General features: G+C 44.2%; 1 protein-coding gene across 1 annotated transcript in view; it reads right to left on the bottom strand.

Annotated features, from left to right (window-relative positions):
* LOC132379714 (hyaluronan-binding protein 2-like) overlaps nt 1–12,823 on the bottom strand; it is a 69,513-nt gene extending 56,690 nt beyond the window's left edge. Inside the window, exons 1-2 of the mRNA XM_059948004.1 lie at nt 12,803–12,823; nt 5,890–5,908 (exon numbers count right to left, since the gene is read on the bottom strand). Of these exons, the coding sequence (XP_059803987.1) occupies nt 5,890–5,908; nt 12,803–12,823 (40 nt within the window). The remainder of the gene's footprint in view (nt 1–5,889; nt 5,909–12,802) is intronic.
* Between the last annotated feature and the right edge of the window lie 381 nt (nt 12,824–13,204).

Raw genomic sequence — 13,204 nt, 5'->3', positions numbered from 1 at the left:
ACATTGGAAAAGGTTCAAAGGAAATGATTCCCAGATTGAAAGGCTTGTCATATGAGGAGCATTTGTTGGTACTGGGCTTCTACTCACTGGAATTCAGAAGAATGAGGGGTGAACTCATTGAAACCTATTGAATGTTGAAAGGCCTCGACAGAGTGGACGTTTCCAATGGTGGGCGTGTGTAAGACCACAGGACGAGCATCAGAATAGAGGGGTGTCCTTTTAGAATGGAGATAAGGGGAATGTCTTTAGTCAGTGAGTGGTGAATCTGTGGAAGCTGTTGCCACAGGCGGCTGTGGAGATCAAGTTATTGGGTATATTCAAAGCAGAAGTTTATAGATTTTTGTTTATTCAGGGCATGGATATGGGGTGAAGGCAGGAGAGTGGGGGTGAGAGGGAAAATTAAATTAATTAGCCATGATGAAATAACAGAGCAGACTCGAAGGGCCAAATGGCCTAGTTCTGTTCCTATACCATACAGTCTTATAAATCTTCCACTTCATTGAATATTCATACTTATGCTGCCCAGAGTTAAATGTTATCCTATCCTTAATTAATGCACACAACATTTTATGATGACATGGTAGTGTAGTGATTAGCGCAACACTTTGCAGTACCAGGGTTCAATTCCCACCACTGCCTGTAAGGAGTTTGTACGTTCTACCCAGGACCACGTGGGTTTCCTCCGTGTTTGCTCCCACAGTCTAAGGATGTACTGTGTAAATTGTCCCACGATTAGATTAGGATTAAATCGGTGCGTGGCTGGGTGGCGTGGCTCAAAGGGCCAGAGAGCTTGTTCTGTGCAGTACCTCAGTAAGCAAAGTTACTATTATTATCTTGAAAAATTTATTGTTGGGGTTCCGTAAACCAGGAAATCTGTAACCTGGGCTATTTATGTACTTTATTTCTGTGCATGTACAGTGGTATTTTCTTGGGTAGCCTCATATTTACAAAGCTAACTCTGAGAAATAAATGCAGAGTAAATTAAAGCCATTAGATTCAAAGGAACAAAGCCAGAAGATGATTTCTGTTCATAATATTTTGCATTGAAATTTAAATACAGATTCTAAAAATCCTTTGTGATTTCAGATTAGTTTCCAGTCTTCAGTAGAGAACAGCAGATACTGTAACTGAATATTCATCTGCACTTCATCAGGCTCAATAAGTAGAATGTTGTGATGGATAAGTTCATCACATCAATCACATGGAAAACACAAGTATAAATTTGTTTGAAGGCATCTGAATCAATCAACAGCGGCTACTTCTGAGTAACCTAGGCCAGACTACTGGGAATAAATTTCTTGCAGGAAACAGACATGCAAGTGGCTCGTCTCAGCCTCTTGCTGAGGTCCTCAGCTTTGCTGGTTCCAGACTTCATGTGACATAAAGAAATGGCTGAGTATAATGGCCACAGCAAAGACTTTGGGATCTGATGATATCTCATCTCAAGGCTTGCTCACTAAGACTCATTACTCCTCGAGCCACAACAGAGTACAATGACTCTATTGGGATCTAGTTGACAAAGGGCAGAACAAATCAAATGCAGACACTTTATAAGCCATCAGGATACAATCAATTAGCAATGGGAAATTGATTATGAAAAACAAGATGATGGAGGATTTCCGCAGGTACGGCAGTATTCAAAGGGAAGGGAAATATCTGGGCTGGATAATTTATACTTCCATACAATTATCAGGAAGGCTCTAGGGTTCTCCTTTTTTTTCTAGAATAAAGAGCTAGCTAGTTTCCATCTACTAACACCTTTCTTTGCCTGGCATAACTTGTATAAGCCCTGAACAAGTTCTCTCTTGGCTCCTCCCACTTTCTCCAGTTCAAAGATGCAGCTTGGGCACTGGTATGGAAGACCTATGTCTCAAACTTCCACCAGCACGACTGCAGAATTCTTTCTTTGCCTCCTGCACTCCCGTGGAACTCATCACCATCTTGAAATTTGCTACCAACCTCCACCCTGCCCAGGTTAGATAAAGGGTCTCACCCTGAAACTTCGTCTGAGCTGCTCAAGTTCCCACAGCATCCTGTACCTTTGCTCCGGATTCCATCATCAGCAGGCACTTATGTCACGAAGGACAATTGATTATTTAAAATATTGATGACAGCCACATCTCATGAATGAATAAATTTAAAAAAAGAAAGACTTAGCTCTGGAAGTTCATGTCAATAGTGGCCCCTATGGAAAGATGGCTCTTTATTTAGGATCTAAGTTATTTACCATTCTGACAGGCTCCATAAAGTTGCAATGATTATATGAGATGGAATGGATGTGGTGGGAAAGAAATGTGAGTAGTGAGGCTGAAGGTGTGAGAGAGGAGGGTGAAAATATAATTGTATTTTCATTTCTGACTAAACTTCTTTTGGCATAGGTGGTGTGCCATAACAGCTATAATGAATTTCAGTTGGCAGTGGAGATGTCCAGTCAGCATTTTGCCCTCCTGTTCCCACTCTAATTCCTGAGCAACTAGGTTTGCTTCCTCCTGAAAGCACCCACACCAGGATCTCAGAGGGAGCATTAAAGGACCACCTGTGGAAGTGAATAAGAAGTTGACGTTTCAGTTGAGATCCTCCCTCTCAGCCCACAACGTCAACTGTATGTTATTCATTTCCATAGATACTGCTGAATTCCTCCAGCATTTTGTGTGTGTGTGTTGCTTTGGATTTCCAGCATCTGATGAATTTCATGTGTTTATTAAAAGACATTGTGCTTTCTAAGAATATATAGAAGCTGGCTCTCAGTACAGAGTGGTTCATGGTTGACTGTTGCTGAGGTGAACCTGTTGTTTAGGTGGTGCTTTGAGGCAGCCAAGGTGAAGCTGAGCTTCCACTTTTGGAGTGTATCAGGAGTAGCTGCAGCTCCTGACTCGTGGTTGTGAGCAGGTAGCAGCAATGCAGTTTTGCCTGCGATGGGAGGGTGGGGGGGGGGGCAGCAGCTTTCCGTGCTCCCTTGTTTTGAGGCATTCTTGAATTTCCCATCCTCTCCAGCTGGGTCATTACTGAAGCAAGGTTACCTGGCAATAACCATGGAGCTCACTTTGTTCTGTTGCTGCTTGAAGCTATTCCTGAGCAGCGGAAATAGTTCCTCAGCAGTTCATTGAAGAGGGTAGATTGGTTGTCCATAGTTCCCATCTGAGTGTTAACCAATCCCCTACTTTTCTCCACAGCATTCTCTTTCTGAAAACTTCTAACTCCATGGCTTATATTATTAGTTGTATTAACATTGTCCTATCATTAAATTATTGACTCCATACAAAGGACCTGTCCTCATTGTTGAACTAAACCCCACTAATTAAAACATTATGTCCTGTCTTCACAAAGCAAACTAATGCACAGTGTATATAATAAACATTGCCCAGTCAATTTTGTATGTTTTGGGACCAGCTATAAAATCCTTATAAGGTCTTTGCTTGGGCTTCATCACTAGAAATTTACATTCATAACACACTTATTTATGACTTGAATAATATTTTTTGATTTGCAGATATGCCCCAGCAAACATCAAAGTTCAAAGGTTTAAAGTTCAAAGTTATCTAGGTACATATATGTCACCATTATAACACTACGATTCATTTTCTTGTGGACATACTCAATAAATCCATAATAGAATAATAACCATTACAGAAACAATGAAAGACTGCACCAACTTGCACATTCAACCAGTGTGCAGAAGACAACAAACTGCGCGAATACAAAATGAAATAAATAATAATAAAAATTAATAAGCAATAAATATCGAGAACATGAGATGAAAAGTCCTTGAGAGTGAGTTCCTAGGTTGTGGGAATATTTCAGTGATGGCGTGAATGATGTTATCCTCTCTGGTTCAAGACCCTGATGATTGAGGGTAATTACTGTTCCTGAACCTGGTGGTGTGAGTCCTGAGGTTCCTGTACAACCTTTCTGATGGCAGCAGTGAGAAGAAAACATGTCCTGGGTGGTGGGGGTCACAGATGATGGATACTGCTTCCCATAAGGAGAAAATAGCACTCCTTAGCATCTGTGGCCACTTTATTGCATATACCTGCTCACCTGCTTATTAATATAAATATCTAATCATGTGGCATCAACTTGATGCATAGAAGCATGCAGACATAGTTAAGAGGTTCACCTTGTTCAGAACAAGCATCACAATGGGAAAGAAATTTGATTTAATTGACTTTGACTGTGGAATGATTGTTGGTGCCAGATGGGGTGGTTTGAGTATCTCAGAAACTGATGAACTCCTGGGATTTTCATATATAACCATCTCTAGAATTGACAGAGAATAGTGCAAAAACTCAAAAAAACATCCAGTGAGCAGCAGTTCTGTGGGCAAAAACACCTTGTTAATGAGAGAGGTCAGAGGAGAATGGGCAGACTGGTTCAAGCTGACATGAAGGTGGCAGTAGTTCAGGTTACAGTGTGTTACAACAGTGGTGTGCAGAAGAGCAACTCTGAAAGCACAATATGTCAAACCTTAAAGTGGATGGACTACAGAAGCAGAAGAATATGCACTCAGTGTTTACTTTATTAGGTACTGGAAAAACCTAATAAAGTGGCCACTGAGTGTAGGAATGACAAGAATTCGAATCTACAGAGTCTGTTCTACCACCCCATCAGATCAAAACCGATAAACAATCTAGAGGTACATGCTAATCCACTCCCTGTCACCATTAGTATATATGGATGGGTTACAGCAGCAGAAAATGTGAACATACACTCAGTGGCCACTTCATTAGGTAGAGGAGGTAGCTGGTAGTGTACACACCGTTCTTGCCAGTGTAGTGGGAACAATACCAGTTCCTAACCTGATATCAATCACTACTTTTTCTTAACTGTCCAGCTCCGATCCTGGACTTCTCCTTCAAATAACATTGCAGAACCTGGAAGCCAGCAGCAAACCAAGAAAGACGATGCACTAACACTTTCTCTGTGCAACCAGCCGTAAAGAATAAAAGCAGACTTATTGCAGCCTCGCTCGTTGCAAGAACTTTTGTTAAATGTTGACTCATGGTTGGTTTTGATTTGGTCTCTGTGCTAACAGGGGAACATTTTGGTTGACAATATCAGCGCAGTTTGCTAAAATGTGGTCTTCATAACATATGACCTGGCAGCAATGAGGAAGAATTAATGCATTGTTCACTGATGTTGAAATTACACCATTAGTCACGGACTCTGCCAGGGTTCTTCCTGCTGGCTAATCAGTGCCATATATTGAAAAAGAAGGCATTTTCAAATAAAAACATTTCCGTTTCAGTGGTAAAGTGAGGACAATTAGCTGGGCATGGATGGCAAGTTTGATTTTAAAGAAAATAAATAATAGTGTCCCTGTTTGCAACTGTAGACTTGTTAGAAGTAAAATGGTTAAAAGATAAAAGATAAAAGTTAAATGGTTCTTGGGGAGTGGGGAAAGGAATGGATGTGGAGCATAGTGGAGGATTAATATTCTTGGGGAAAATACTTGAAGCTGGAACTAACTTCATTCTATTAAAAGCAGAAATTCCGGATTAGAGGTCAAGTATTAACAATTTACTAGATTTACATGAAATGGCAAAGGAATGCAAACCGCTGGGTGTTGTACAGCAACTGCTATCTGAGTGGTGGTATCATTCTGCCTGATGGTAATAAGGCAGAATGGTTGCCATCTCAAAGCTAAACCCCTTTTATAAGCTTCAAGTCAAGACTAGTTCTGCAAAAAAATTGAATGAAATTGTGGAGGAGATCCCCATGCTTGTCGCTTTTTCACTTTTTATCTCAATCACTTTCATCTTTCAGCTATTTACCCCCTATGGAAAAGGATTGAAGAATTTTGTGATCTGCCCAATCAAATGCCATTTCTTTATTAAACGTTATTTGACATTACTGTGTAGATAACATAGAGATAGGTTAAAATTCACTTACCATTGTCACTATAGGCTTTCTGTGGAGAAACAAAAATATGATTGTTTAAAAAAAGTGTAAGTAAATTTATCGAGCAGTATAAGTTTAAAAAGTGTATTTTAAAGCTTTCAGACAAGACAAGTCCCTGGAACACTAGTTATATCCTATCATATTAAAAGGTTCTTTACTGCTCCAACTTAAATTAAATCAACGTTAGTTCAAACTAAACTTTCTCTTTTGACTATTAAATGCCCTTACATATAAGTGAACTTGATGCAACAACATGATGACATCATTTTGTCAACATTTACAAAGAGCATGTTTGCACATCACATGACTAAATGGTTTGCAAAAAATATTCACTGTTGGCAGTGTCCCTTTAAGATTTTGTTTGAACAAAATGGGACCTTTGTTCCCAACCATTCTTTTAACACATTTTGAATAATTACAATTATCTTTTCTCGGCTGCTTAATATGAAACTGGTCACAGAGTCATAGAGTCAGCATAGTGCAGAAACAGGCCCTTCAGTCCATCTAGTCTGTGCCAAACCATTTAAACTGCCTACTCCCATCGACTTGCAATGATCTCTGCAACGTTTTTATTACTTCAAATAAAAAATAGTATTATACTCTTAAGTAGGAACAATAAAATCAGCATGATATCAATTAAAATTCCATGCACAAAAATGATATCTCGTAATTGAGAGGTTTAATGAAGTCAATATAGAATCAAATGAAAAGAGAAATCATGTAAAAAGGAGTAGGGAATTGTAATAATCAGAGGAGAGATATCGAGGCGCTGTAATGAATTGGTGATTCATCAAAGATTTTTCAGTGAATGGACAAATTATATTTTAAAACATGCTTAACTTTTAATTACATTGAACCAGGAAAGTTGTGTGTAATTGCTTTAGTGGTGGAATTATGCATATGCACAGTAGGTTCCAAGAGCACTTTGTTCATGTTTCCCACTTTAAACAAAAAATATTGCAGTTACACACTTTAACAGTAGTGTAAAAAAAAGTGCTTACTTACAGAAAACGTCAATGCAGCCAGGCAGATGAAAAAGCACCTGGTAATTAACCAAACTATTACTTTTGGCATATTTCTAAGATTTGGAAGTGATGTGCCTCACCCTCGATATTTGACTTTCTGCTTTTTATATTACAACACATCGGCAGAAGTCAAAGGTCGTATGAACATACTAGGAGTTATTAACCAGTCTTCAAACATAGATAATTTATGAAGCAAAAACTTTGACTTTGGTAAAAGTTGGAAAAAGCTTAAATTTATTATGAGAGCATTTATAAATGCAATGGCTGCATATCAATCTATCAGCAGCACCTTTTTCAAATGAACTCTCGGTTCAAATTGAAGTCGGGTTGTAGGGAGCAATATAATTTAAAAAAAGCTCAGTCTATCTCCTTCAAGCATACAGATAATAACAAGAGTGACAGTAATGCACAGTGCCTGAAGCAAATGCTCACTTTTGCAAATTATTTTAAATTTGGAAGGAATATAAAACAAGTTCTATATGTAGAATCGAATGTCCATATTTTATCGCAGAAGACATTCTGTTCTATAGACTTTAGTTGAAATGAGATATGATAAGTTATTTGATAAAGTTACTTAATTTTAATGTGAGCTATTTCTGTTGGCTGCAGTAAAGTACTTGTCCAAAAGAAGTTCAGTCTCCATGCCAACGTCCAAACCGGAAGCATTCTGCACTTCCAGTGGATTACCAAAGCAAATAACATTGACAACGGACTGGAATTTGTAGTCTGTTATTGATGAGTGCTCTCCCACCCCTCTCTACCAGCACAGTCATCCCTCATCACTCTCTATCAACACAGTGATCCCTCATCCCTCTCTATCAGAAAGGTGATCCCTCGTCCCTCTCTGTCGGCACAGTGATCCCTCACACCTCTCTGTCAGCACAGTGATCCCTCATCCCTCTCTATCAGAACAGTGATCCCTCGTTCCTCTCTATCAGAACAGTGATCGCTCATTCCTCTTTATCAGCATAGTGTTCCCTCAACCTTCTCTATCAGAACAGAGCCCCTCATCACTCTCTGTCTGCACAGTGATCACTCAACCCTCTCTATCAGCACAGTGATCCCTCATCCCTCTCTATCAGCACAGTGATCCCTCACCCCTCTCTATCAGCACAGTGATCCCTCAACCCTCTCTATCAGCACAGTGATCCCTCACCCCTCTCTATCAGCACAGTGATCCCTCAACCCTCTCTATCAGCACAGTGATCCCTCACCCCTCTCTATCAGCACAGTGATCCCTCATCCCTCTCTATCAGGACAGTGATCCCTCACCCCTCTCTATCAGCACAGTGATCCCTCACCCCTCTCTATCAGCACAGTGATCCCTCATCCCTCTCTATCAGCACAGTGATCCCTCATCCCTCTCTATCAGCACAGTGATCCCTCATCCCTCTATCAGCACAGTGATCCCTCATCCCTCTATCAGCACAGTGATCCCTCATCCCTCTATCAGCACAGTGATCCCTCATCCCTCTCTATCAGCACAGTGATCCCTCATCCCTCTATCAGCACAGTGATCCCTCATCTCTCTCTATCAGCACAGTGATCCCTCATCCCTCTCTATCAGCACAGTGATCCCTCATCCCTCTATCAGCACAGTGATCCCTCATCCCTCTCTATCAGGACAGTGATCCCTCATCCCTCTCTATCAGCACAGTGATCCCTCATCCATCTCTATCAGCACAGTGATCCCTCATCCCTCTATCAGCACTGTGATCCCTCAACCCTCTCTATCAGCACAGTGATCCCTCATCCCTCTATCAGGACAGTGAACCCTCATCCCTCTCTATCAGCACAGTGATCCCTCACACCTCTCTAATAGGACAGTGATCCCTCACCCCTCTCTATCAGCACAGTGATCCCTCATCCCTCTCTATCAGGACAGTGAACCCTCATCCCTCTCTATCAGCACAGTGATCCCTCATCCCTCTCTATCAGCACAGTGATCCCTCATCCCTCTCTATCAGCACAGTGAACCCTCATCCCTCTCTATCAGCACAGTGATACCTCATCCCTCTCTATCAGCACAGTGATCCCTCACCCCTCTCTATCAGCACAGTAATCCCTCAACCCTCTCTGTCAGCACAGTAATCCCTCAACCCTCTCTATCAGGACAGTGATCCCTCACCCCTCTCTATCAGAACAGTGATCGCTCATTCCTCTCTATCAGCATAGTGTTCCCTCAACCTTCTCTATCAGAACAGAGCCCCTCATCACTCTCTGTCTGCACAGTGATCACTCAACCCTCTCTATCAGGACAGTGATCCCTCACCCCTCTCTATCAGCACAGTGATCCCTCACCCCTCTCTATCAGGACAGTGATCCCTCACCCCTCTCTATCAGCACAGTGATCCCTCACCCCTCTCTATCAGGACAGTGATCCCTCACCCCTCTCTATCAGCACAGTGATCCCTCATCCCTCTCTATCAGGACAGTGATCCCTCACCCCTCTCTATCAGGACAGTGATCCCTCACCCCTCTCTATCAGCACAGTGATCCCTCATCCCTCTCTATCGGCACAGTGATCCCTCACCCCTCTCTATCAGCACAGTGATCCCTCATCCCTCTCTATCAGCATAGTGATCCCTCATCCCTCTCTATCAGCATAGTGATCCCTCACCCCTCTCTATCAGCATAGTGATCCCTCACCCCTCTCTATCAGCACAGTGATCCCTCGTCCCTCTCTATCGGCACAGTGATCCCTCACCCCTCTCTATTGGCACAGTGATCCCTCACCCCTCTCTATCAGCACAGTGATCCCTCATCCCTCTCTATCAGCATAGTGATCCCTCACCCCTCTCTATCAGCACAGTGATCCCTCACCCCTCTCTATCAGGACAGTGATCCCTCACCCCTCTCTATCAGCACAGTGATCCCTCACCCCTCTCTATTAGGACAGTGATCCCTCATCCCTCTCTATCAGCACAGTGATCCCTCATCCCTCTCTATCAGGACAGTGATCCCTCACCCCTCTCTATCAGCACAGTGATCCCTCGTCCCTCTCTATCAGCACAGTGATACCTCATCCCTCTCTATCAGCACAGTGATCCCTCACCCCTCTCTATCAGCACAGTGATCCCTCATCCCTCTATCAGCACAGTGATCCCTCATCACTCTCTATCAGCACAGTGATCCCTCACCCCTCTCTATCAACACAGTGATCCCTCATCCCTCTCTGTCGGCACAGTGATCCCTCATCCCTCTCTATCAGCACAGTGATCCCTCACCCCTCTCTATCAGCACAGTGATCCCTCACCCCTCTCTATCAGCACAGTGATCCCTCACCCCTCTCTATCAGCACAGTGAACCCTCATCCCTCTCTATCAGCACACTGATCCCTCATCCCTCTCTATCAGCACAGTGATCCCTCATCCCTCTCTATCAGCACACTGATCCCTCATCCCTCTCTATCAGCACACTGATCCCTCATCCCCCTCTATCAGCACAGTGATCCCTCGTCCCTCTCTATCAGCACAGTGATCCCTCACCCCTCTCTATCTGCACAGTGATCCCTCATCCCTCTCTATCAGGACAGTGATCCCTCACCCCTCTCTATCAGCACAGTGATCCCTCATCCCTCTATCAGCACAGTGATCCCTCATCCCTCTCTATCAGCACAGTGATCCCTCATCCCTCTCTATCAGCACTGTGATCCCTCATCCCTCTCTATCAACACAGTGATCCCTCATCCCTCTCTATCAGCACACTGATCCCTCATCCCTCTCTGTCGGCACAGTGATCCCTCATCCCTCTCTATCAGGACAGTGATCCCTCATCCCTCTCTATCAGCACAGTGATCCCTCACCCCTCTCTATCGGCACAGTGATCCCTCACCCCTCTCTATTGGCACAGTGATCCCTCACCCCTCTCTATCAGCACAGTGATCCCTCATCCCTCTCTATCAGCATAGTGATCCCTCACCCCTCTCTATCAGCACAGTGATCCCTCACCCCTCTCTATCAGGACAGTGATCCCTCACCCCTCTCTATCAGCACAGTGATCCCTCACCCCTCTCTATTAGGACAGTGATCCCTCATCCCTCTCTATCAGGACAGTGATCCCTCACCCCTCTCTATCAGCACAGTGATCCCTCGTCCCTCTCTATCAGCACACTGATCCCTCATCCCTCTATCAGCACAGTGATCCCTCATCCCTCTCTATCAGCACAGTGATCCCTCGTCCCTCTCTATCAGCACAGTGATACCTCATCCCTCTCTATCAGCACAGTGATCCCTCACCCCTCTCTATCAGCACAGTGATCCCTCATCCCTCTATCAGCACAGTGATCCCTCATCACTCTCTATCAGCACAGTGATCCCTCACCCCTCTCTATCAACACAGTGATCCCTCATCCCTCTCTGTCGGCACAGTGATCCCTCATCCCTCTCTATCAGCACAGTGATCCCTCACCCCTCTCTATCAGCACAGTGATCCCTCACCCCTCTCTATCAGCACAGTGATCCCTCACCCCTCTCTATCAGCACAGTGAACCCTCATCCCTCTCTATCAGCACACTGATCCCTCATCCCTCTCTATCAGCACACTGATCCCTCATCCCTCTCTATCAGCACACTGATCCCTCATCCCCCTCTATCAGCACAGTGATCCCTCGTCCCTCTCTATCAGCACAGTGATCCCTCACCCCTCTCTATCTGCACAGTGATCCCTCATCCCTCTCTATCAGGACAGTGATCCCTCACCCCTCTCTATCAGCACAGTGATCCCTCATCCCTCTATCAGCACAGTGATCCCTCATCCCTCTCTATCAGCACAGTGATCCCTCATCCCTCTCTATCAGCACTGTGATCCCTCATCCCTCTCTATCAACACAGTGATCCCTCATCCCTCTCTATCAGCACACTGATCCCTCATCCCTCTCTGTCGGCACAGTGATCCCTCATCCCTCTCTATCAGGACAGTGATCCCTCATCCCTCTCTATCAGCACAGTGATCCCTCACCCCTCTCTATCAGCACAGTGATCCCTCACCCCTCTCTATCAGCACAGTGAACCCTCATCCCTCTCTATCAGCACACTGATCCCTCATCCCTCTCTATCAGCACACTGATCCCTCATCCCCCTCTATCAGCACAGTGATCCCTCGTCCCTCTCTATCTGCACAGTGAACCCTCATCCCTCTCTATCAGCACAGTGATCCCTCATCCCTCTCTATCAGCACAGTGATCCCTCATCCCTCTCTGTCGGCACAGTGATCCCTTGTCCCTCTCTATCAGCACAGTGATCCCTCGTCCCTCTCTGTCGGCACAGTGATCCCTCGTCCCTCTCTATCAGCACAGTGATCCCTCGTCCCTCTCTATCTGCACAGTGAACCCTCATCCCTCTCTATCAGCACAGTGATCCCTCATCCCTCTCTATCAGCACAGTGATCCCTCATCCCTCTCTGTCGGCACAGTGATCCCTTGTCCCTCTCTATCAGCACAGTGATCCCTCGTCCCTCTCTGTCGGCACAGTGATCCCTCGTCCCTCTCTATCAGCACAGTGATCCCTCATCCCTCTCTGTCGGCACAGTGATCCCTTGTCCCTCTCTATCAGCACAGTGATCCCTCACCCCTCTCTGTCGGCACAGTGATCCCCTGTTCCTCTCTGTGAACACACTACTCTGCTGTCCCTCTCCATCTGGACAGTTGTCCCTTGCCTCTCTCTCTCTCTGCACAGAGTGGTCCACTGATTGAGTGCACTTCTTGACTAATCTGGACTGTACTTCTTCTCGCCCTGTCATCTGTGTAAATGCCGTTCCCTTTTCTCAGCTGCTTTATCTCTGTGGAATCTGTTCCCAGTATGAGGCTTTCCTTTCCAAAACTTCATTGACATCCTCCTTCTTCAAAGAATGGATTTCCCTTCCTCCACTGTTAATCTTACCTTGACCCATATCTCCTCCATTTTCCGGATTACTGCTCTTACCCCATTTTCCCTCCACCTTAAAAATAATAGCGTTCCTCTTGTCCTGACCTGTTATTAGCTTCCTTGCTTTCTTTTTTCATCTTTGCCGTTTTAATGACTTCTTAAGTTGATTTTAAAAGATTCCAAATCCTCTAATTTACAGTAATTTCTGTTCTATTAATTGCCCTCTCTTTAGCTTTTATGTTGGCTTTGACTTTGCTTGTTAGCCATGGTTATGTCATCTTTAGAATACGTCTTCCTTTTCATATATATCCTGTGCCTTCCGAATTGCTTCTAGAAATTCCAGCCATTGCTGCTCTGCTGTCATCCCTGCCAGTTTTCTTTTCCGATCAACTTTGCTGCTGGTCCTGTGACCTTGTG

The sequence above is a fragment of the Hypanus sabinus genome, chromosome 22 (assembly GCF_030144855.1).
Source record: "Hypanus sabinus isolate sHypSab1 chromosome 22, sHypSab1.hap1, whole genome shotgun sequence".
Taxonomy (NCBI): domain Eukaryota; kingdom Metazoa; phylum Chordata; class Chondrichthyes; order Myliobatiformes; family Dasyatidae; genus Hypanus; species Hypanus sabinus.
Note: the sequence above shows the minus strand (reverse complement) of the source record. Positions and strands in the feature narration are given on the sequence as shown.